Source organism: Salminus brasiliensis, chromosome 11 (genome assembly GCF_030463535.1).
Source record: "Salminus brasiliensis chromosome 11, fSalBra1.hap2, whole genome shotgun sequence".
Taxonomy (NCBI): Eukaryota; Metazoa; Chordata; class Actinopteri; order Characiformes; family Bryconidae; genus Salminus; species Salminus brasiliensis.
This window is the reverse complement of record NC_132888.1, coordinates 14,143,475-14,169,922: the sequence shown is the minus strand read 5'-3', so window position 1 is coordinate 14,169,922 and position 26,448 is coordinate 14,143,475. Positions and strand designations below refer to the sequence as shown.

Here is a 26,448-nt window from a genome sequence, read left to right as displayed (position 1 = left end):
AAAGAGCCCTAACAAACCATATTATTGCTATATTTTTAAGGCTGCCTAATATTAGGTATCACTGATTAGCTATCTATATTAGGTTCAGTAAAGTTTATCATATTGTCTTTTTAACAATAAGCTTTTAGTAAACCTTTTGTGAAGTCAGGGGTTGGAGACAGTGCTAAAATGTGTTAAACAGTCTCAGAGTAATAAGTGATTTTGTTTTTACTTGGGACCATTCTGCAGTTGGCAGATGTAGCCAGAGATTAACCTCTTGAGAAAACACCAAGGTGTATATAAGGTTTAAGACACACCTACATATAAGGTCTGAGACAGGTTTTAGGAAGACAAAGATCCATGCCAAGTCAGAATACAGCAAGCAGGGATTTGCAGTGCCTATTGTCCAGTGTTCCAAATAGTAGATGTGTGTCTGGGGAAAATATTTAATTTCTGAATTAGTGCTGAATCACTGCAAGACTTCTATAAACATTAGAGGTATTTCCTGTAGTACAGCTTTCTGAACATTCCAGTCACTAGCCATGTAAGCTAATTCTGTCTTTAACCTATACAAAGAAAATGTTAAACGTCAGAATACAAAATATCAACATACATAATTAACATAAATACAATGGTTGGTATTTAGCTGACAGTAGAGGTTATGTCTAAATTGGACTGTTTAAGTTCATGGTGAAAATATAGAAAAATTTGTTGCTTTAAAAATAAAACAGTGTTTGATGGAAATGCTGAATGTAAAATGACAGAACAGAAGATGCAATATCTTCCTGTGCAAAATACTTCTTTTACATCTTTCAAACTGAATGGTTTCAGTGATTTGGAAGAATGGCGCCCCATATTATCTGTACCCTATCTGCTTATGTTTTTGCTGTCTACCGTCTCAAACTCATTTCTGATATTTTTGATAATATCCCAGAGAGCTCTGCACTCCCCCATGTTTGTATTAATTGGCCTAATGGCCTTTGTGGATCTGTGTTGGCCAATAGTTTTTGTCCCAAACATGCTGCTCAACCTTTTATTTAATTGGAATGGTATTTCTCTTGTAGGCTGTTTAATACAAATGTTTTGTATTCATTATGTTGGTACATTTCAATCCACTTTACTGCTGTGGATGTCTCTGGATCGGTTCTTTGCTATTTGCAGGCCTCTCTATTATCACAAATGCATGCAAATGTCCAGCTTTTTAAAGTTCATTATTGTGCCAGTAATCAGAAATATAATCTTAGTCACTACAATGGTTAGTTTGGCAGGGAAATTGCATTATTGTCTGAGAAATGAGATAGATCACTGTTTTTGTGAGCATATGGCACTAGTCCAGCTTGCATGTGGAGATATTTCTATTAACAACTTAGTTGGACTCTTAACTGCTTTTTTAGTTCCAACTGCAGATTTCGTATTTATTGCTGTATCTTATGTAATAATATTTGCTTCCGTCATGAAATCGCGGCAGTCTCACTCGAAAGCTGTTAACACTTGTGTGACACATATAATTGTCATCACTGGTAGTTTAGTATTTGCCTTGATGGCCTTTTTGTCATATAGAATAAGAAATAATTTTTCTCCCAACAGTCGTATTTTTATCAGTACAATGTACATACTTTTTTCCAGCTGTTTCAACCCAATTATTTATGGATTAAGAACAAAAGAACTAAGAGAACATTTACTGAAATTTATCAAATATTTACCAAAGTAATCAAGTAATACAAATTGTTTCATGATTTAAAATAACTTGCAGGCACAAAGAGGATCATATTTATGTTAATTCTTTTTTTATGTGTTACATTGGTTTTCTTATTTTTAGTCAATTAACTAATATTTTGTGGAATTACAATATTTTAAGGATATAATTTAATTTGTGAATTATGACTCATTAGGAATATTCACAGGATTAATGGTTTGAATGCATTGATTCAAATTTGATTAGAAGCCATGTACAAGTCACACACAATGTAGTAGGACACATGCATTAACGTGTACTATTTTAGTCCTGTGACTGTGGTATAGCTGCCCCAAAATTGGATGCCACTACTTTTCAGGCCACAGATGCTGAAAAGTAAATCCTCAGTTAGGAGCAATGGTCTTTTAACTTTTAACAACTTTTAAACTGAATGGTTTCCATGATTTGAAAGAATGGCGACTCATTCTCTCTGTTCGTTATCTTTTTATGTTTTTTCATCAATATCAGATGATGTTCTCGACAGTTTAATTCTGGGGCCTGTTATGTTTACATTTGAAAATGTAAATCTATTTGAAAATAAGTTTGATGATATGTATGCCTCAGTTGTGATGTGCAAGCCCTTGGCTTCTTCAAGATACTGCACCCAAATTAACACTCACTGTAAAACAATAAAAAATAAATTATTTTAAAAAATAAAAAATAAATACACAGCAAAACACCGACACCAGGGTTGGTAGGAAGTTAAATTTATACAATAAATGTAACAACATCCTACTGTTGTTAAAAAGTGGAAAAAATACATGCATTATAAACACAGGATATTACAGAAACAATAAAGAATTTATTAATAAGTACTGTCAAACCATGTTCTTTCATTGTCATAACAAACAACTGGTATTCTTCATCTTTATATTCTCTGGTAGACTTGCATAATTAAAGTTAAATTAACTTTAAAGTTATATTATAATTATAATAAAGTTATGTTATAATTAAAGTTATACTATAAAGTTATATAAAATAGGATTTGACAATATATGTGAATATAACTTGACCAAATGACTGTAAATAAAATATATAAAGTAAAACATGTTAAAGTATAAACTGTAATGAAGGAGTTGATGCAGGCTGCAAGTGCAGAGTGGCTTTATTAGAGCTTGTCCATAAATCAGTCATTAAGCCAAACAGGGGCAGAGAAAGCATATCCTTTAAAAAAAAGGGGTGCACAGGGTTAAAAACCAGGTACCCCGATAATGTAGCAACGACAGAGGCTTATACAGAGACCCAGTTAGTCCAGGCATGAGCCTCAACTGAGGCTGGTATTGGCATTCAAGTGTGGGGAAGAGCCCAGAGCAAGCACATTAGAGTACATGACCTGTCCATATGTTGTTCTCTCTGAGGGCAGGAGGGAAAGAAACCATTACAAAAATAAACTTAAGTTTGTTGTCAGACAAAATGCTGGTAAATCTTCATACCTTTGTATTCAAGGTTTCAGTTTTGTATCATCTTCACAAACGTATTATTCTAACAAATCCTTGCACTCCAAGTCAGAATTTAGGAGACGTTTTAAAATCCATATGAATCTTAACCTGCAGTTTGAAGAACAACTAGAGATAAACAATGCTTGTTGTGTGTTTTTTTTTTTTTTTTTTTCATGTTGTAAATAATATACATTTGGTCTGGTTAGTTTTGGTTTCACACTGCAGTTTAGTTTGTGGAAGGACATCTGTCTGATGTCAGCATGTTGTCAATTTGGCGAGTTTCCTTTCCAGGTGTTGTGCTTAATTCTGTATCAGGGCTTCTTCCTCAAGAGCCTGATGAAACTAGTCTCCTGAGAAACACCATGGTGTATATAGAGACCGAAAAATATGTCAATCTTTAATCAAGTATCAAGTGTCGGAAATAAAAACAGTATCAGTGGGACAACAAAAGTAAATCTAGCTGTAGGCTACAAGTTTTACTTTTCAGTTTCATTACAAAGAAGGGAACTCCACACATGTGCTGAATCATTGCTAGACTTGTAGAAGAGCTGTAGGTAATTCAAGTAAACAGTCACCATCAAATCATTACTTAAGAATGTTGATGTGACGATCATAATAGTTTTAAAACATGATGAATGTAAAAAGACAATGAGCAACATGCAGTATCTTCCTGTGCAGAATATTTCATTCACAACTTTTAAACTGAATGGTTTCCATGATTTGAAAGAATGGCGACTCATTCTCTCTGTTCCTTATCTTTTTATGTTTTTGTTGTCTACCATCTCAAATTCATTTCTCATATTTGTGATTGTATCTCAGAGAGCTCTGCACTCTCCTATGTTTGTATTAATTGGTCTAATGGCCGTAGTGGATCTATGTATGCCAATATTTTTTGTCCCAAACATGCTGCTTAGCTTTTTATTTGACTGGAATTGGATTTCACTTGTGGGCTGTTTAATTCAAATGTTTTGTATTCATTACGTTGGTGCATTTCAGTCTACTTTACTGTTGTGGATGGCTCTGGATCGACTCTTTGCTATATGCAGGCCTCTTTATTATCACAAATATATGCAAATACCCAACTTTCTAAAGTTTATTATTGTGCCAGTAATCAGAAATATAATCCTTGTTACTATAATGGTCTCTTTGGCTGGAAAATTGCATTATTGTATGAAAAATGAGATAGATCACTGTTTTTGTGAACATATGGCAGTTGTTCAGCTAGCTTGTGGAGATATTTCTATTAACAACTTAGTAGGACTTTTAGCTGCTTTTCTAATTCCAACTGTAGATGTTGTGTTTATTACTATATCTTATGTAATAATATTTGCTTCTGTCATAAAATCAGGAAAGTCCCACTTGAAGGCTATTAACACCTGTGTTACCCATATAATGGTCATCACTGGTACTTTAGTATTTGCCTTGATGGCTTTTTTGTCATATAGAACTAGAAATAATTTTTCTCCCAACAGTCGTATTTTTATCAGTTCAATGTATGCACTTTTCCCAAGCTGTTTCAACCCAGTTATTTATGGAGTGCGTACAAAAGAAATAAGAGACAGTTTTCTTAAATTCTTTAACCATGCAAAAGTGTCAACACAGTAATCAGTGATGTGCTGCAGCATTGTTTATTAAACATGTCCTTCAAAGGCCATATTTAAAAACTTGCATGTCTTCTTTTTAGGATGTGATTTAGATATTTTATGCCTTTGGACCTCCAAGGAATATGCATTTATTAATTTTATTTTATTTATTATATTGTATTAGAGGTTACAATGGTCACACCAAGAAAACTCCAAATATTTGAATAGAGTGACTGAGTCAGGTGGATTATCTAATGGATAGTAAGTCTGCTTTTGTAGTTTAAAATGTATTTTTAAAGTTAATTAAAACATCCAATTTCGTGTAGTATATGCTTGTTTTTTTCTTTCAAGAACAAATTGCATGTGAATATTTAGCTCATTTTTCTGGATACATTTTTGATTGATTTACTCAGACATTTAACATTGAATCATATGCCTTACTTTTTTTTTTACAAACGTACATATCAAGATGGACAGCAGAACTACAGAAAACATGGCACAACTACAGAAATAACCATGATTTATGCAATTTTACTGTAATATGTGGTAACACTTCCTAAATCATGTATTTATAATGTTTTATAAATGCAATTTTAAAAACAATACATAGCATCATGTATTTATAATGCTTTATAAATGCAATTTTAAAAACAATACATAGCATGTATCATACCATATAGTGCCTGATCATGTTGCTTAGTATAGGTGTACTTATAGGTAAATGCATAACACTATATAAAACAAGAATATGTAAATATACCATGAAGCATTTAGTGCACAGTAACACACTTAATGTTCAATGGAATAATAATCAGAACACATTTTTACATCACATAATTACATTACATATCATATTGTTTGCTGTTCTTAAGAGAGTTGGAAGTTGGGGAAGTGTGTCTTTGCTAACACAAAAAGCTTTGGACAAGAGCCTATTGTGCGATCACATCAGAAAGGATAATTTACTTGTACACATCAAAGTAAACATTTGATTTGGGTATATCCATGTCGACTACAGTTATGGAATAGAAAGTGAACATATATTGTACTTGAGTGTTTAAATAATAATGAAAAGCCATTTCTTAGGCCCCACAAATAACCTAGCAGTGGTCATCCAAAAAATGAAGTACCTAACAAATTTTAAATAGCTCAGGACAGTCAGGCAGGTATAATAGGCTACAGTTACATAGTTTGCTTGGTCCCTCATGGTGCTCTGACCTAAACATCATTAAAAATATGTGGATAGACCTCAAAAGAGACATGCATGCAAAACCACTCAATAATCTCACAGAACTAGAAGTCTTTTGCAAGAAGAATGGATGAAATTCTCACAATCAAGAACCAAAAGGCTCCCATCTGGCTACAAAAATGTTTATAAGCTGTGATACTCACAGGGTTTTGCTAAGTACTGTGCAGGGTAGACAGTTTTTTTTTTACTTTAAAATACATAAATATAAATATTTATCTTCTCTGATTTTTTTTTTTATAAATCTGGAAAAAGTGTTTTTGGTATTCTGCAGTATGTTCTGCAACTTCCATTGGCAGTATTGCATCTGCTACTGGCTAAAGACAAAAACAGGAAGGTACATTACAAGGAATGTGGCATTACAAAGCAGAGCAGAAGGCATTGGTTGTTGTATCTAGACTTTATTGTAGTCATCGTACAAATGTGTTTGCATGGAATCAGTTGAAACATGCTGATTAAAAAATGTACTCATACTAACAAGTTCTATGACCTAACTTAAGCTTTAAGATTTGCATCTTAAACTTGAAAATGCAGGTTAATCAGACTGCAGTGCTAAGCACTGAGTCAGCTGTGAACAGGCCTCATTGTCTCAGACTTTTAATTTCTGTAACCTGAAGTACATAAGATAAACCCTAGCATTATGTGATGAGTGCCTGAACTAGTTCATTTCAAGGTATGAAGTAGCAATAAAATTAGGTCCATAATATGCTAATGATAAGAATTAAATCTACCTTTAAAAGAAAAAGATCCTACTGTAGTAATACACAATATAATTCCAACCCAGGTATCCTGTGAAATGCAATGACGAGTGTAATACATGGAAACAAACTGGAGACACTAGATTTTGTTCTTGAGACTTAAAGTATAAATGAAGAGCAGTAGTTAGTTGCAAATATAGATTTTTTGCTGTAATGGTTTTTATTTTGGAAATGTAGAACAGCACAAATAACGAAGTAAAGTCACTATTGGATATTTTCATTTTTCTTCATTTATGATCGTAGTCCCTTTTCCCATTATTATACTCCACACACCCAATTACCTCCCTCTATCCAACAGAAAGTACCCCATGACAGACCCCTCCCCTCCCCAACATCCAAAGGCTTTCATTTCAATATGGTAAAAAAAAGTAATAAATGAATAAATAAAAGGAGAGGCCCATCTGCCATGCCTGCCCTTGTTTTGTGACTATGTGCTCTCAAGCACATGGCTGTTTCTTGTCTGTCCTAGCCCCTTCTGTTCATTAGTGTACCCACCTGTGCCTCCTCTGTAGCCACGTCCCCTTGTTAGCCCCTATATGAGTACCCCTGTGTTTGAGCATTCCCTTGTCTGGTCTTGTACATGTTCGAGTCAGTTTGTGTTTGTGTCAAAGTCGGTTCACAGTGGTTTGGCCTGGCCTGTTTTAATTGTTCTGTTTGTTTCCTTTCTTAGTCCCAGTGTAAGGGTTGTTCCCTTTTTTGTATCTCTTTAGGTTCTGTTTGTTTGTGGCAGTTGACAAGACCTCAATTATGGATGTAGCAGGTAATCCCTTGGCACTTTGTGCTATAAGGCGGACCCCTCTTCCTCCTGTTTGTTATGCGTGGGAAGTTAAGGAGACATCTGCTACTCAAGGCCGTCCCCAGGTTTCCTCCTCATCACAGGATGTCCCCTCAAGGAGTGGGGGCGATACGACTTGGTGCGGTTAGCCTTGAGCCTCTGGGCAGCGGGAATGCATGGCAGGAAGATCATTATTCATGGGACTACCTGGACTTCCTCATGCATTCGCCCCTTGAACCTAAGTCCGTCCTGGCTCCAGTGTCTGCGCCCCAGGGTTCCAGTGTCTGCACCCAAGGCCCAGGTTCAGGTGTCTGCTCCCTATTCAGCCACTTCTGTCTCTGCAGTGCCAGCTGCCTCTCATCCTGTAATGGCATTCCCCACCATTTCTACTCCCTTTGAGCTTCAAGTACTGCTCGGCTTGACCCACCTTTCCTCCTTGTCCTGGCACCAAAGTGGTGGAACAAACTTTCCCTGGGTGTTCAAACAGCAGAGTCGCTCGCTGTCTTCAAACACAGACTGAGGATCCGCCTCTTCCAAGAATACTTGGACGAAGAGTAGAGTATTATGGTGGTCTTATTGACTTGTGTTTAGTAGTGTCTAAGCTTAGAGGTATCTATCTAGTCTATTTTATCTAGCTAAGGTTATTCTCGAGTAAATAGCAAAGCGCTTTTGTAAGTCGCTTTGGATAAAAGCATCTGCTAAATGCCGTAAATGTAAATGCTCCTGTGATGACTGTGCCCGCCACCTTTGCTCAGTCCGGTGCCACTTCTGTTCCACTGCCAGCGGTGCCCGCCACTTCCGCTTCAATGCCGTCCCCCTGGTTGTCTGCTCCTGTCCTGCCCTCCTGGTCATCTGCTCCTGTCCCGCCCCTGGTCGTCTGCTCCTTTGCCGGCAGTCCCGTCCGCCTCTGACTTTTTGCCGGCCCCCAGGCAGACTTTTATGTAGTCAACCACAGCGTCTGCCTCCAGAACTGTTCTCAGGCTGGCCCCTCAGACTGCACCTCAGCCTTTTGCCAGTCCTGGGCCTAACTCTGTGTTTGTTTCAATGTCTGTCCCTCTTCTGTCTTACTGTCTTGGTTCCTGTTCCTATGTCCAGTCATGTCCAGACGGAATTTGTGTCAGCTATCCAGTCTTTGTTTGTGCTCATTGTCCAGCCTACTGTCCAGTCTTTGTCTGTGCCCAGTGTTTCGGCTCCAGTCCAGTCCTGTGTCCATTCTCCTGCTTCTTCTCTTGTCTGAACCCCAATTCAGTTTCTTGTCCATGTCCCTGTTCCATCGCCTGTCTGTTCCCCTCTGTTAGCCCTGTGCCTTTTCTGGCCTCCCCATTTTGCCAGCTCAAGGGGGGTTTGGATTTATGTGCCCTGGGAGTTGCGCATTGGGGGCGCCTTCTGTCATGCCTGCCCCTGTTCTATCATGCCTGTTTTGTGTCACCATGTGATCTCAAGCACATGGCTGTTTGTTTTTTGTCTGACCTAGCCCCTCCTGTTTATTAGTGTTCCCACCTGTGCCTCCTCTGTAGCCATGCCCCTTGCACGTCGGTTCACAGTGGTTTAGCTTGGCTTGTTTTATTTTGTTAAATTTCTGTTTGTTTCCTTGTTTGTATTTATTTGTGTTCTGTTTGTTTCGTTTTGTTTCCTTTTAAAAACACCTGCATCTACGACCGCCTCCACCTCCAAACTCCACACACCATGACACCTTCTCTGTTATTGTGTGTATTATACACAGTTTAATGTGTTATAGATTTTATAGATTTAATGTTATCTATATAGGTCAGAATTGGTCCCCAAATAGTTAAGAATTTGTTCCTGGATCCCCTAAGTAAATATTTAATTTTTTCCAACTGTATGAATTGCATCAGATCATCTCCTAAGAATATTAACAATGTGTGGTACACTTAAAACAGGGTTTGTAATCACAGATGCTTTAGGAGAGGAGTATAAATGCTTAATCCATTAAATAAAGGTGGGTTTGTATCAAAATTTATATAAACTGACAAGCAAAAAGGGTTCTCAACCCTATCAAAGGCTTTTTGTGCATCCAGGGAGATAACCACTTCTGGTATCCTCCCAGATGCAGGCAAATGGATATATTTTGAAGGCGGTGAACGTTTACAAATGAATGTTGGAAAGATATAAAACCAGTTTGATCTGTAGAAATTACAGTTGTTGCAGTGAAGTGGCTTGAGATGTAACAAAGCAAGATTTAAAAATGCACTGGGAATACAAACAGGAAAGTAAACAAAAAGGGAACAAACAGTGTTCGCAGCAATCTATGGAAAAACAGCGAAAACAAAACTAAAATGACACACAAACCTGGACCGGGCAAAACAACAGAACAGGGTCTGGGAAGAAAAGAGCTTGTACAACAATAGGGGAATAATACTGGGAAGATTGGGAATACAGGGAAAATCAAAGACCACTGAGCAGTGCTTAGGAGGAGACAGGTGAAAACAACAACGGAAAACCACAAGCCAGGCTTGGGTGACTAAAACTGAGAAGGAGAGGGACAGGGAAACAGAAAAAAAATGGAAAACTACAAAGCAGTGCTTCGGAAGGCAGGTAGGGAATGAACAAGAGCTACAAAGACACTGATTACCAGAGAAAAAGAGCAGAAACACGAGACATAGGCAGTGAGGTTTTCAATACACAATGTAAGTAAGTGGATTTTAAAGCCGCAGTCACAGGTGGAATGAGTCTGTAATCGAGGGAAGCTGACTGTTGCGCGTGTGCACGGTAGGCTTCCGGAGTCCTAGCTCCTTCTATGGGCAGGGGGCGGAGTCCTGGGAGCGCCTCGGGGGAGAGCGAGACAACGAAGACCTGACAGCATTGCATTTTCCAGGCGTATGGCCAGAGTCTGAAATTGGGAGCAAGTGGTACATGATGAGACAAACCTCTGCAAATATAGATTCCCACCAGTATCTACTGCCCATTGACTGGTGAGAACAGGTCTCACCGGGGTGACCTGAAGTCAAAGATAAGTGGGCCCAGGTTATTAGTCTGTCTCTACCTCTGAGGGTACACCAGATAAAGGAACACATGGGACAAAGCATCAGCCTTAGTGTTATGTTCAAAGACCATCGAGCCTCATGAAGATTAAGACGCTTAGCAGATCTCAGGTATTCTAGATTCTTATGATCTGTCAAGACTAGAAAGGGATCTGAAGCCCCCTCTAGCCAATGATGCCACTCATCAAAAGCTAGCTAGAGGCATCCACCTCTACTACTTAGGGTTTTAGTAGGGTCAGATTGTTTTAAAGTGGGAACAGTGGTAAAGGTAGTTTTGAGTTGGTTAAATGCTGCTTGTGCTGCAGGAGACCAAGCTAACATTTAAGCATTGCTTAAGCTAGTGAAGAGAATGCAGCAGTGGAGTGACATGGCTGAATTTAGGAACGTTGAAGACGACCCGTGACGCATCATTTTGGATAAGTTGCAGAGGCCTGATGGTGCACAGAGGGAGACCAGTCAGAAAAGAGTTGCAGTAGTCAAGTCTTGAAGTGACGAGAGACTGAACAAGCACCTTGGCGGCCTCTATAGAGAGGAAAGGTCGAATTCTCCAGATGTTGTACAGAAGAAATCTGCATGACAGAGTAACATTTGCAACATGTCTTGAGAATGATAACTGATCATCCATGACTACACCAAAGCTTCATGGAGCTGCATGGAGTTTCTCTGTAACTGCAATGTGAGCAGTTTCAGTCAAGTGTACTGCTTTGAAGCCAGACTGGTTAGGGTCCTGTAGACTGTTTAGGTGTGAGAAAGAGAGACATGAGGACTCCATGAGGACTCCTCCCTGACTAATGACATAATGAGTAACGAGTTCTCTAGTAAACGGACCAGGACAGATAGAACATGTTGAACGAGGCTCTCATAATCGGAAGAATAAATCAAAATGTCATTGATATAAGCAATAACGGATTGGCCAGATATTTTTAACTGGGCTTCCAAGGATTTCACATGGAGTTGGAGTTGTTTAACTGAAGTGTAATGGATAAAGATACCTCCAGTGCATGAATAAATTAAACCTGAAAATATAGAGACAGATTTAAGGCAGTTTATGTTTACAGTTAATAAAAAAAAAAAGATCTAACCCTCACTACATTAGCGTGTGTAGTGGCCTCCATGCACTTTCCAGGGGTTGGCGCCTGAGGTTTATGTGGACGGAACCGATAGTCATGCAGGATATGACCCAAAATGCCACAATACAGGCACAGTTCTTCATGTTAGCATTGCAGCCTGTCCTAAATTGAAAGGTGAGAAGCACCACATTGCATGGGTTCAGTTGAATCAACAGCATGCGAAACTTCAAAGCATAGTCAGCCACAGACTTTTTACCGTGACGGAGGTGACAGAGCAGCTCACCTTGTGATCGGACCTCATTAGGGTGATCAAACCGCCTCAAAATCTATTGAAATCTATCGAAAGTGTTAAATTAGGCAGTAGGCCACACAGTGGTGGCCCAAACTAGTGCCTTTCCAGTCAGATGTGAGATGAAAAATTTGGGACAAGCCATTGCATTCACTGGGTGTTCCGCTATACTTTTCTGGCTTACTAATGGTAAACGGGCTACCCTTAAACTGTGCCAGGGCCAGCCACGGCAGTGCCTTCTCCCTCCGTAGCAGAGGCATTGGACAAACTCAGCTGCTGTAGCTTAGCAGTAATCTCTTTAATGTCATTAGCGTTTTAGCTAGTTGGTTTTGCTGCTTACCCTGTTGTTGAGTGAGAGCTCTGATGGAGTCTGAGATGGAAGCAATAGCAAAATAATAGCAATACATTTTGCGATAGAATAGACACAGGTGATAGACACAGGTGAGGGTAGTAGGTATTCCAGTGACTTACAGTGTGGGAACTGTTCATGATTGGACAGTTGAAGACTTGTGACCATCATGGAAGACAGGGAGGAATTCAGGGAAGTGGAGTTAGGAGAGCTAGGAGGCAAACTTGGGAGTGTGATCTATAAATACAATATGCAATATACAACAATGTGTACATGCTCTAAGAGTAAATAGGTAAATATACATTTGCAAATAACAAGAAAAAACCAAAAGGTATTTAGTCCTCATCTCCTGCCACCCCTGCTGTGAAGAGATGAAAGGCTTCACAGTGCAATTTCCCTTGTCCAAATTAGGAGCGAGTCCAGTGAAGGACGTAGAGGATCCTCAACCTTGGGCACACTATGTGTGGGCCAGCTTATGTTCTGCTGCGAAGTCTCCACAGCTCACCTTTGACCTGATCTGTAATGATGGTGTGTCTGAGGAGGGAAGGAGGGACTGCTGGGGTACTGCTGACTGGATCTGATGTTGCTATAGTATCTCTAGTGGTTGCTATGGTTTTGCATAGTGGTTGCTAGGCTGTTGCTGGGTGGTTCTTAGGCAGTTGCTATGGTATACCAATGGGGTTACTCAGTGGTTGGTATGGTGTTGCTAGGTGGTTGGTATAGTGTCTTTGGTCCTTGCTATGCTGTTGCTATTCAGTTGTTTTGTGGTTGCTAGGCGGTTGTCAGCTACAGTTGGGTGGTGTCCATTTTTTCATACTATCATATCATCTCAAAATAGTATGCAGTGTGGTTCAGTTTGCTCACAGGCACTTTTAAATAACTAATTCAATAAATGTTAAACCGTCCATTTGAAAACAAATGTTTGTTAACACAAACTGGTCTGAATCAGGAGAGAGAAGCTGGTTAGCATTAGCTTAGTTAACAGGATAATAATCAGTCTGAACAACTGGAGTATGTCAGAGCAAGACGATTTATGTACAAAAAAGGTCCAGTAGGAAAATAAGAACAAAAAAGGGAGGAAGAAAAAGAGGACCAAACCGAGTATGTAGTTGTGCATTGATTTACTATGTCCAACCATTAAAATCAATCAATTTATTAATATCAGTATCAATCTTTTAAACTAAAACAATTGCAGCTTTTAAAACAAGTCAAAGTATCTGGCTCTGTAATGCCAGTCTTCCTCAAAGGCCTGCTGGAATACAATATACCCTCATGAGAACGCACCTAGCTGTATATAGAGGCAGAGAAAAATGTCAAGCTTAATCAGCTGTTGAGCAGCAAGATAGAAAACATGATATGTGATTGTACAAAAAGCGATAACTCAGTTAATCTGTGGACATTATTTGATATTTTGGTATGTGCACAAAAGAGAGTATAGTATATACTGTTAATGGTTTATATTGTTTATATTAATTATTGTTCTTAGCATCATGAAATTACTTGTAAAATGAAAGAACTGCTAGAAGTTTAGAACTGCTGAAGTTTTTATTGTAAGAAACTAGTAACACTCAAATTGCATTGCTAAATTCTATGAATGGCCTAGGTACAATCTTGGTATGAGAAGATGCATATATTTTGCTCATATGTATGAATAATGCAAATGTCATATAATGTCAGATAATACTGCCATTGACATTCAAAGACCATTATGATAGTGGTTCTATAAACAGTGGAATACTGGAAAAAGTCTATTGATAATTGCTAGTAGCAATATTGAAACATCTTGCTACTTTAGTTTTTTTGTGGAGGGCATATCTTTTTGACTGTACCATGGTACTGACCACCATTCAAGGTCTTCCTATGGGAAATATTTCTTTCACAACTTTCCAACTAAATGGTTTTTATTCTTTGGGAGAATGGCGACGCTTTCTGTTCATCCCATATTTCCTAATGTTTTTATTGTGCGTCATCGCAAACTCCATTCTGCTGTTTTTAATTATATCCCGGAGATCTCTGCACTCTCCAATGTTTGTATTAATTGGTGTAATGGCGGTTCTTGACCTGATTATGCCCACTGTTTTTGTGCCAAGTATGCTGCTTAGCTTTTTATTTGACTGGAATCAGATTTCACTGTTGGGCTGTTTAATGCAGATATTTTGGGTTCAGATTGTTGGCACATTCCAGTCTACTTTACTGCTGTGGATGGCTCTGGATCGATTCTTTGCTATATGCAGACCACTTTCTTATCATGAACACATGCAAATAACCAACTTTCTAAAGTTTGTTATTGTGCCAGTGATTAGAAACCTGCTTATAAATATCATGTTGGTCTCTTTGGCTGGAAAGTTGCATTTTTGTATGAAAAATGAGATAGATCACTGTTTTTGTGAGCACATGGGATTGGTCCAGCTAGCATGTGAAGATACATCTATTAATAACATACTAGGACTTACAGGTACTTTAATAATAACAACTGCAGATTTTATTATTATTACTATATCTTATGCAATAATATTTACCTCTGTCATAAAATCAGGAAAGTCCAGCTCGAAGGCCCTCAACACTTGCATTACCCACATAATCGTTCTCATATTTGGTTTAGTGTTAGTCTTGGTAGCTTTTCTGGCATATAGAACTAAAAATAATTTTTCTCCCAATAGCCGTATTTTTATAAGCACAATGTACATACTGTTCCCATGCTGTTTTAACCCAATTATTTATGGAGTGAGAACAAAAGAAATTAGACTGCAGTTCTTTAAATTATTTAACAGTGTGAAAGTTTTTTCACAGTAATCTGGTGATGTAAAAGACTAAAATAAAGTAAAATAAAGTAAGCATGGATTAATAACTACATGTGTCCTTTACCATAGACTCTCCTCTGTGGATGACAGGTTGTTTACTGTTGTGACTTATTACTTTCTCATACAGTTGTGACATTCTGCATGAAAAAATGTACTGCTGTGTATGTGCTGTGCCGGATATATTTATTAGAGGTCAGCTTTGTGCAAGGAATAATGGGCGAGAATAATGGGCATTTGAGCTCAGATACTTTCCTAAAGGGGTAACTAAGTACTCAGCATGCAGATTTGGGCCCTTTTGCTTTTTTATTATTTAAAAATATTATTATTTATAAATGATGGAAATAAAAAAAAACAGTCATGCTTAAAATATAAAATGTTTTATCTTTAACTTTAGCTGATTTCTAAAAGGTACATATAATATTTTACTTGTTTTTCCATGCCACTGTATGTAAGTCCAGGTGTACATTTCTTACTATCCAGTGAAGTTTGAGAGACAGCAGAGGATGATACTCAATCTGTGCATATTTGTTTAATTACCCTGAAATTTCATATGTGTATCCAGGTATAAACTGCCTACTTCCATTTGACTGCTTGACACTGTACCCTGGAAAAAAAGCGTTCAAAAGCATTTACAAGTCTTTGGACACTCCTGTATTGCTGGGGCACTAGAACATTAAATGCAATGCTGGGCCTACTTGCATAAGACAGCTTGAATCATGTAGCCAGGCAGAGAGTTAAGTCTATATTTCTGTGTCGTCAAAATGGATAACTAGCAAATGTTATGACTCTCAGATCAGTATAAACATGAATTGATGTTCATAAATTATTAAATTTGAAATATTTAAATATATAATTTAAAACATTAAAAACTTGCTTAAATGTAACTCTAGCATAGGCTACATTTAAGCAACATTGTAATGAATGTAGGACTACACACTGAAACAATTACATGCATTTCATCAGTAACTGAACTTGGGATCAGCTCTGTTAAATAATTACAAATGCTGTATATACTTTAAAGCGTGTTTTTTAAAGTTTAGTTCTATGTTTGACCTAGGAAATCACCAAGATGTGCTTGACACTGGTTAACTGAGGACTAGTTTTTTGAGGGCAATTTTATCCATAATGTTCTTGTTGTCAATTCAGAGATTCTAATTAGGCCTTGCAATGCAACCAACAGCGAGAGGGTGAAGGGTAGAAGCTGCTTCCTTAGAGTCACATGAAGCATAATTGTAATTTTGTCTGCCATTGGGCTGCTCAACTTATTTGGAGCATAATGGTAACTACGAAATCTGTGGTGTCAGGCAGCAGATAGAAAGAATGCCATCCAGAGACCGCCAGGTCAGATGAATGGGGTGGATATCCTTATGGGGTGGATAGGGCCTACAATTTCACAAGAGCCTATCACAATATTTTTGGATGATATATTGTCCCAGAAATAACTTATATGAACAATATTCTCATTTTCAATTACATTTATGGCACTGATCTAATGACAATATAATAGCATAACAATGCAGTTACACTTTTTAAAAGAGCAATTAAATGTTGAGAATTAAGAATATTTTTTTTCATTGGAAATGGAACATAAAAATGTTTAAGTAGCTTTTATACATTTTTAAAAATCAAATAAAACCACTGTATGTAAACAAAGTTGACACACCAGCTCGTTCATGTTAATGGGCTCTTTTTGGATCACAAAACTTACTGTTCGGAACGGGTCACAATTTTTAATTCATGGATCAGATAATTTTTCAGATGAATAGGGAAAAAAAGAACACAAACTTTGTTCTCCATTGACACACCAGAGTTATGTCACTTCAAATGTGTGACCACACTTGAGGGAGTACTGTTTATATTATAGTATTTGGTCACCTACAAACAAGCAAGATTTCTGGCGGTCACAGACCTGTAACTTGTTCTTTAAGAGGCTTCTCTGTCCTCCACTCATTACCTGTATTAATGGCACCTGTTTGAACTCGTTAACAGTATAAAAGACACCTGCCCACAACCTCAAACAGTCACACTCCAAACTCCACTATGGTGAAGACCAAAGAGCTGTCGAAGGTGTAGACCTGCACCAGGCTGGGAAGACTGAATCTGCAATAGGCAAGCAGCTTGGTGTGAAGAAATCTACTGTGGGAGCAATAATCAGAAAATGGGAGACCTACAAGACCACTGCTAATCTCCCTCGATCAGGGGCTCCACGCAAGATCTCAGCCCGTGGGGTCAAAATCATCACAAGAACGGTGAGCAAAAATCCCAGAACCACACGGGGGGACCTAGTGAATGACCTGCAGAAAGCTGGGACCAATGTTACAAAGGCTACCGTCAGTAACACACTACGCCACCAGGGACTCAGATCTTGCAGTGCCAGACGTGTTCCCCTGCTTAAGCCAGTACATATCCGGGCGCGTCTGAAGTTTGCTAGAGAGCATTTGGATGTTCCAGAAGAGTATTGGGAGAATGTCTTATGGTCAGATGAAACCAAAGTAGAACTGTTTGGTACAAACACAGGAGGAGAGTGAATGCTGAGTTGCATCCAAAGAACACCATACCAACTGTGAAGCATAGGGGTGGCGACATCATGCTTTGGGGCTGTTTCTCTGCAAATGGACTAGGACGACTGGTCCGTGTACATAAAAGGATTAATGGGGCCATGTATTGTGAGATTTTGAGTGCAAACCTCCTTCCATCAGCAAGGGCATTGAAGATGAAACGTGGCTGGGTCTTGACAATGATCCCAAGCACACTGCCAGGGCAACAAAGGAGTGGCTTTGTAAGAAGCATTTCAAGGTCCTGGAGTGGCCTAGCCAGTCTCAGTCCTCAACCCCATAGAAAAGAGGAGATCTGCATGGAGGAATGAGCCAACATACCAGCAACGGTGTGTGCCAACCTTGTGAAGACTTACAGAAACTGTTTGATCTCTGTCATTGCCAACAAAGGATATATAACAAAGTATTGAGATGAACTTTTGTTATTGATCAAATACTTATTTTCCACCATTATTTGCAAATAAATGAATTTTGAACTGAATTTTTTTTTCTCATTTTGTCTCTCATAGTTGAGGTCTACCTATGATGTCAATTACAGGCCTCTTTCATGTTTTTAAGTGGGAGAACTTGCACAATTGGTGACTGACTAAATACTTTTTTCCCCACTGTATATAGATGCGTGTATCGAGCTAGTGATATTAGAAGTTTACTCTGCTTCTCCAAGAGGCTATTTAGTTGGAACACGTTTTACAGTAGATTTGTCCAAGTCTGAGTCCGATTGAGTCAGAGTCAAACTGACAGACTGACGACATAAGCCCACCAGACCAAAATTCTGTCACATGTTACTGAATAGTGTGACCAAATTCCTCCACAAGCAATTTGCGACTAACAACTGCGATTTGATTTGGCATGGACTGGACAAGGTTCTGGATGTGGGCAACATCAATGTTCAGCCACTCTTGCATAAAATAATTGTGCAGTTTGGCCAGATTTCATGGAAGCCTTCCCTGGTGTATTACTCAGTAATTTCCTGTAAACTGGGATTTTTGTCACTGCTAGTAATGGGTGCCCAAATGATGTGGCGCCCATGATGCATTGGTTATTGTGCTCGCTACACTCTTTTCTTGCACAATAATTATTGCTGTCTGCTCACAGACTCGTCCTCACCTCTGACGGAGCAGAAAAGAGAACAAAACAGGATCACTGGCTAATATCAACGTCTCTTCTAAAACACATACAGGTAAAAACAATGGACAATATTAAGGTAAAGACATGATCAAGGACATCAAATATGGTGTCCATGATGACAGCATACAGTTATGCAAAACAGCCATGCATTCTCTCTCAATGAAAAATAAGGAAACTCCGTCAATATCAGTATTTTAAACTGAAACTTTAAAAGCTGCATTTGTGAGAGACTCTTATTAGACCAAACTTTGCACATGTGCAGCAACATAGCCCCAAGAGATGCAACTGGGTATATCTAGAGGCAGAGACAAAAGTCAGCCATTAATCAACTTTTGGGCTGCTGTAAAGTATAAATGTTTGTGATTTTGCAAAGTATTTCAATTTTGCATTAATTGCAGTTATCATAATTTATTTTTAATTATCTATGTAAGAAATACATGTTTTCACATCAATGTAGATATGCAATGATTCATATAATGTTTATTTAAGAGACTAATGTAAATGTAACAGATATTCCTGTCATTGACATTCAATGAGCATTATGATAGCGGTTGTTGCAAAAACTGGAATAGTGAAAAGTCCAGTCATAATTACTGGTGGCAATACTTAAACATCTTTCTAATTTAGTTTGTTGTAGTGAGCATGTGTTTTTGACTGTACCATGGCATTGACCAACTCTCAAGCTCTGCCTATAGGAAATATTTCTTTCACCACTTTCCAGCTGAATGGTTTCTATTCTTTGGGAGAATGGCGACGCTTTCTGTTCATCCCATATTTCCTAATGATTTTATTGTGTGTCATGGCAAACTCCATTCTGATCTTTTTAATTATATCCAAGAGATCTCTGCACTCTCCAATGTTTGTATTAATTGGTGTAATGGCGGTTCTTGACCTGATTTTGCCAATGTTTGTTGTACCAAACATGCTGCTTAGCTTTTTATTTGACTGGAATCAGATTTCACTGTTGGGCTGTTTAATGCAGATATTTTGGGTTCAGGTTTTTGGTACATTTCAATCTACTTTACTGCTGTGGATGGCTCTGGATCGATTCTTTGCTATATGCAGACCCCTTTCCTATCACAAACACATGCAAATAGCCAACTTTCTAAAATTTGTTATTGTGCCAGTGATTAGAAACCTGCTTATAAATATTGTGTTGGTAACTTTGGCAGGAAAATTGCATTTCTGCATGAAAAATGAGATAGATCACTGTTTTTGTGAGCACATGGGATTGGTCCAGCTAGCATGTCAAGATACAACTGTTAATAACATAATTGGACTTTCAGGTCCTTTTCTAATTCCAACTGCAGATTTTATTTTTATTACTGTATCTTATGCAATAATATTTACCTCTGTAAGGAAATCAGGGAAGTCCAGCTTGAAGGCCATCAACACTTGTGTTACGCACATAATTGTCATTGCATTTAGTTTATTATTCGTCTTGACAGCTTTTCTGTCATACAGAATTAGAACTAATGCTTCTTCCAATGTCCGTATTTTTATAAGCACAATGTATGTACTTTTCCCAAGCTGTTTCAACCCAATTATTTATGGAGTGAGAACAAAAGAAATCAGAGTGCAGTTTTTAAAATATTTTAAAGTAACCAGTAAGCTGGTGATGTAAAAACTACTAAAATAAAGTAAGTATACATAAGTAACTACTTCAGGTGTCCTGAAATCTTAACTAGTAATGCAAGGTTGTTTACTTTTATGATTATTACATTCTTGTACAGATATGGCATATATATATATATATATATGCTTAAGATAATGTATATGTTCAAAGTCAATTGAAAATTATACTGATGTATATGTGCTGCGTCTCTGTCATATTTATATTTGTCAATGTTAATGTGTCCTGCATTATGTACAATAACTGCTGCTGCTGCTTTCACTCATTAATTTTGAGTGTTAACCGATGTTGATTGTTATTACTATTTTCTTTTAAAGGCCAGTGCACTTGAATTAAGGAGTAAATTATTTAATTTTAAACTTGGAGCTTCTGCAGTACAGGGATGTTTCCCCCCAGTTATAAACCCCTGGCCTACGTTAGAGGTCAGCACAAGGTGAAAAGGTAGTGATTATGAGTCTCACATGATGATATACCAAGTTGGTAGTACCATGATCATAGTGGGCAAATAGCCAACAGGCTGTGGGTTACAGTAAGCAGGTAATGAGATAGGTGGGCTTGGGTGGCTGGATCATTGGCTTTTTGTGTAAGCAGGCCTGAAGAAAATAGGCATGTTCTGTAGAGAAGAGTACATTTAATCAAACTTCTGTATTAACATGATGAATGAATATAATGATGCTATGCTGATATAACTAAATACATAACTTAAAGCAGCAATTACTTGTACACTAAGTTGATGCATTTTTAAAAACCTCTGCAAGTCAACTTGATGCGCTGTGTGTATGTAGTGAACTGGGTATCTAAAATTAATATACTAGGGTCTACAGGTACTTTATGTAATACAGGTATCTTATGTAATAATATTTACCTCTGTCATAAAATCTAAGAAGTCCAGCTCAAAGGCTATCAACATTTGTATTACCCATATAATTGTCCTCATTTTTGGTTTAATGTTAATTCTGATAGCTTTTCTAGCATATAAAACTAAAGATATTTTATCCCCTTAATAGCTGTATTTTTATAAGCACATTGTACATTCTGTTCCCAATTATTTATGGAGTGTAAACAAAAGAAATAAGACTGCAGTTATTTAAATTATTTAACCGTGTTAATTATTTATTGTGTTTTTCACAATAATCTGGTGATGTGAAAGACTACTTACAATAAAACAAGCATGGATTAATAACATGTGCCCTTAAACATAGTCTCTCCTCTGTGAATGACAGTTTATTTTATGACTTATTATTTTATTTTTAAAAAAATAGTAATAAAATAATAAAAATATAGTGCTGTGTCTGGCCCTTGTTGCCAAACTCTCCCCGGGGGCATTTTTAGGACTCCGCCCACATATCCAAATATGGACTTCCCCTCGTTTGTCATGATTCATGGCACCAGGAACTTCCTAAGCCCACACCTCAGACCATAGGATGTCGCCCTGTCAACCACATTGTTTAGGGTGTTCCATGGTCTGCTCTAAGCGAAACCGTGTATTCCTCCTAGTTCCCAGGTTTGTTATTTTTGCCTAGTCCTACTTCGTCTGTCACATTGATTTTTGTTTATAATTCTGTCCTTTAGATTGTTGCACCCCTATGTTATCCTGTCTTGTTTAGATTCCCTGTTTTGTTATTCTGCCCCTTTTTAATAAAATCTTTCATTGTTCCATTCCTATGGAATAACACATCCTAGATCTGAATGAATGAAACATTCTTATTGAATACTTTGCTGACAACAAAATCACACAAAAATCATCAATGGAAATAAAATTTATTAACTAATAGAGGCCTGGATTTGGAGTCACACAAAATTGTGGAAAAACACACTACAGGCTGATCCAACTTTGATTTAATGTCATTAAAACAAATCAAAATAAGGCTCAGTATTGTGTGTGGCCTCCAAGTGCCTGTATGACCTCCCTACATTGCTCCTGATGAGGTGGCGGATGGTCTCCTGAGGGATCTCCTCGAAGACCTGGACTAAAGCATCCGCAACTCCTGGACAGTCTGTGGTGCAACATGATGTTGGTGGATGAAGCGAGACATGATGTCCCAGATGTGCTTAATCGGATTCAGGTCTAGTGAACAGGCGGGCCAGTCCATAGCTTCAATACCTTCATCTTGCAGGAACTGCTGACACACTTTAGCCACATGAGGTCTAGTATTGTCCTGCATTAGGGTGGAACCCAGGGCCAACCGCACCAGCATATGGTCTCACAAAGGGTCTGAGGATCTCATCTCGGTACCTAATGGCAGTCAGGCTACCTCTGGCGAGCACATGGAGGGCTGTGTGGCCCTCCAAAGAAGTGCCACCTCACACATACTGACCCACTGCCAAACCAGTTATGATGAAGGATGTTGCAGGCAGCAGATCGCTCTCCACGGCATCTCCAGACTCTGTCATGTCTGTCACATGTGCTCAGTGTGAACCTGCTTTCATCTGTGAAGAGCACAGGGGGTCAGTGGCGAATTTGCCAATCCTGGTGTTCTCTGCCAAATGCCAAGCGCCCTGCACTGTGTTGGGCTGTGAGCACAACCCCCATCTGTGAATGTCGGGCTCTCATACCATCCTCATGGAGTCGGTTTCTAACCGTTTGTGCAGACACATGCGCATTTGCGGCCTGCTGGAGGTAATTTTGCAGGGCTCTGGTAGTCCTCCTCCTGTTCCTCCTTGCACACAGACGGAGGTAGCGTTCCTGCTGCTGGGTTGTTGCCCTCCTGTGGCCTCCTCCACATCTCCTGGTGTTCTGGCCTGTCTCTTGGTAGCGCCTCCAGTCTCTGGACACTACGCTGACAAACACAGCAAACCTTCTTGCCACAGCTTGCATTGATGTGCCATCCTGGATGAGCTGCACTACCTGAGCCACTTGTGTGGGTTGTAGAGTCCGTCTCATGCTACCACAAGTGTGAAAGCACAACCAACATTCAAAAGTGATCAAAACATCAGCAAGAAAGCATAGGTAGTGAGAAGTGGTCTGTGGTCCCCACCCGCAGAACCACTCCTTTATTGAGTGTGTCTTGCTAATTGCCAATCATTTCCACCTGTTGTCCATTCCATTCGCACAACAGCATGTGAAATTGATTGTCAATCAGTGTTGCTTCCTAAGTGGACAGTTTGATTTCACAGAAGTTTGATTTACTTGGAATTATATTGTGTTGTTTAAGTGTTCTCTTTATTTTTTTGAGCAGTGTAGTTCTCTGACACGCCTAGTCAGCCTTACAAAATCCAGCCTGTTCTCTCCCAGGGGCAACAGCAGCAAATGCTTCAAAACGTGTCTGAGTCTATGGGCCACCTGGTGCAGCAACAGGCTGGCCAACAGCACCAAGTTGCCCAACTAGTGGGTAGTATTCAGGAACTTACAAAGTTGGTACAAGCTTTGTTGGAGCTCCCTAGTTCTCCCAGCCATGTCACTCTGCCCCCTAGTTCGTATCTGGTGTGTAAACCAGATGCTTACTTAGTCCAGGGCTCTTTGAGTGGTTTGCTCTGTATTTTTTTAGGAATCACTCTTATGGGTAGAGCTCTGGATTGGGCCATGGCCACTTGGGAGAATTTTCAAAATACAAGCATCTCAGAATTCCTTCCAGAATTCCATGCTGTGTTTCAGTACCCTAGGGAGGGGCTCTCTCTCCTCCTTAGGCTGGAGCAGGGCAATCATTTAGCCGCCCACTACTCGCAGGACTGTCATACCCTAGCAGGTAGTGGGTAGAACCAGGTGACTCTCTTTTCTCTTGACCCAACGGTTACAGAAGGAGCTGGCATGCTGAAAAACTGGACCTAGACCAATTAGACCCCAGCTTCAGGTTAGGTCATCCTCAGCCTGCAGCCCAGGGGGCTTGGTCTTTACAGCCAGTGGCTGTATCTGCCCAAAACAGACTGCATTTCTTTCCAGCCTTGATCGACTGCAGCACTGAGAGCAGTTTTGCAAGAGAAGACGTCAGTACGTAGTGGCGATTCGCTCAGGATAAGCTCCCTGGACAGCCAGCCTATGGGACCTGCCCCCATCACTTATGTTGCGCCACCTGTACGTCTGCCAACCAGCTGCCTGGATGCCGAGAAAAGTACCTTTCTTTTGCTCCCTGCCCCTGACTACACCATAATCCTTGAGCTTCCCTGGCTTAATTGACACAACCCTCACATATCCTGGCCTGATAGGGAGTATCCTGGTCCCCGTACTGTCTCTCGCACTGCCTCTGTCCAACCCCTATCAGACTCCTGTCTGCATCCATTGAAAGTCCAGAATCTGAGATCCAGGTTTCTATCCCCCTATGTACGCTGATTTAAAGGATGTGTTTAGTAAAAACCCAAGCAACCAAACTGCCTCCCCATCGCCCGTATGACTGTGCCATAGACCATTACACAAGTTGCACATTTACCCTCTGAGAGAAGAGGAGAAATGGGTGATGGGGAGTACATCACCGAAGCCCTAGCACAGGGTTATATCAAACCATCGAAGTCCCTGTTGGCCTCTAGGTTGTTCTTCGCGAAGAAGTAAGGTGGGGGCTTGCGTCCCTGGATAGACTACCGGGCTCTGAATGCCATCACCAGAAAGTACCCCTATCCTCTGCTCATAGTCCCCTCTGCCTTGGAACAGCTTTGTTGGGCTAAGCTGTTTACCAAGCCTGACCTGTGTTGTGCATACAACCTAGTGTGTATCAGAGAGGGGGACGAATGGAAGACTACCAGGGGCACTACCATTATCAGGTCATGCCATATGGCTTGTCCAACACAGTCCTCCATTCGTTCATTATTGATGTCCTAAAAGACTACCTAGGGCACTTTGTGGTGGCCTTTTTGGACAACATTTTGGTGTATTCCCCTGATCTGCCCTCCCACATACAGCACGCCCCCCAGGTCTTGACCCAAATCAGGGCTTATCAGCTGTAAGTTAAGCTGGAGAAGTGTGATTTTCATCTGTAGCAAGTTAGCTTCTTGGGGTACATCTTCAGTGGGCACAGTGTAATTATAGATCAGGCCAAGATCAAGGTGTTGCTCGACTGGCCCACTCCCACTTCTGTAAAGGACATATAGAGGTTTATGAGCTTCGTTAACTTCTACTGCCGTTTTATGACAGACTCTAGCACGCTCGTAGCACCTATTACATCCCTTCAGTGGGTGCCCCCAAGAAGGTCACTTGAACTCCACAGGCAGAGAAAAATAACGGTTGCCGAACATAACGCTTACTACCCTCCTCGGTGGCCATCCCTGCCATTCAAGGAGATCTAGACACTGAGATTGCTCAGGCGCTTGCACACACCCCTGTACTTGCCATGTGTCCCACTGGGAAGACCTACGTTCCTGTTTACCTTCGAGAGCACCTCATTGCCTGGGCTCACATATCTCTGTCGTCTGGCCAACCGGGTGAGACCTGCACACTCCATCTCCTCTCCCCTTAGTACTGGTGGGAGAGTATGTAGGCAGACATCCATTCTGCTGTGGCCTCATACAGTACTTGTGCCCAGGGCAAGACCACCAAGACTCTCCCCTTGGGCAAACTCATGCCTCTGCCTGTGCCTGATCCCTAGTCCCACCTGGCGTTCAATTTCGTCACCGACCTGCCCAAGTCGACAAAATCCTCAGGAACTTTGGCTGAAGTTCCTCAGGCTATACTGCTTTAAGCACCCCGGAGACTGGGCCAAGTTCCTGACCTTGGGCGAAATGTCCCAGAGTTGAGGTGCGCTACCATTGATCTCACTTCTTACCAGGCGTACCTCGGATACCTACCTCCGCTGGGCCCCTGGACCACCGCTGCCTGCTGTTGATTCCTGGATACACGGTAGTGAAGAAGTCTGGAGTACCACATATCAACATATCCAGACCTTTCTGCGGCACTACAAGCAGCAGGCAGACCGACACAGGGGAGACCCCAGTCTACAGTCCCGAAGACTGAGTCTGGCTTTCAACGTGGGATATGAGGGCTGGGGATCCCCTACAAAAGCTAAAATCCAAGTGTTCTGGACGACGCCCAGGTTGCCCCTTTTCGGGGAAGTCACCTGGCACCTCAGACTGATGGGTGCTGTGAATTAACCTTGTCAACCACCGTTGTTCAGTGTGTTTCATGGTCTGTTCTAAGGGAAACCGTCAGATTTGCTTGCTCCTTGCCTTGCCTGGTTTCTTTTTA

The 26,448-nt window shown here is 39.9% G+C and overlaps 4 protein-coding genes across 4 annotated transcripts; all 4 read left to right on the top strand.

Moving 5' to 3' along the window:
• Positions 1 to 736: 736 nt before the first annotated feature.
• On the top strand, positions 737 to 1,690 carry LOC140565226 (olfactory receptor 52K1-like). Its single transcript, XM_072691063.1, has one exon. It carries the CDS (start codon positions 737 to 739, stop codon positions 1,688 to 1,690), a length of 954 nt encoding a protein of 317 aa, XP_072547164.1.
• A 2,111-nt stretch (positions 1,691 to 3,801) lies between these two features.
• On the top strand, positions 3,802 to 4,758 carry LOC140565255 (olfactory receptor 52K1-like). Its single transcript, XM_072691095.1, has one exon. It carries the CDS (start codon positions 3,802 to 3,804, stop codon positions 4,756 to 4,758), a length of 957 nt encoding a protein of 318 aa, XP_072547196.1.
• Positions 4,759 to 14,052: 9,294 nt separating this feature from the next.
• LOC140565225 (olfactory receptor 52K1-like) lies at positions 14,053 to 15,015 on the top strand. Its single transcript, XM_072691062.1, has one exon. It carries the CDS (start codon positions 14,053 to 14,055, stop codon positions 15,013 to 15,015), a length of 963 nt encoding a protein of 320 aa, XP_072547163.1.
• A 4,352-nt stretch (positions 15,016 to 19,367) lies between these two features.
• On the top strand, positions 19,368 to 26,354 carry LOC140565719 (uncharacterized). The gene is made up of 6 exons (XM_072691763.1): positions 19,368 to 20,306; positions 23,399 to 23,458; positions 23,575 to 23,763; positions 24,679 to 24,818; positions 24,977 to 25,210; positions 26,033 to 26,354. The coding sequence occupies exons 1-6, from the start codon at positions 19,368 to 19,370 to the stop codon at positions 26,352 to 26,354; spliced, it is 1,884 nt and encodes a 627-aa protein (XP_072547864.1).
• The last annotated feature ends 94 nt before the right edge of the window (positions 26,355 to 26,448 follow it).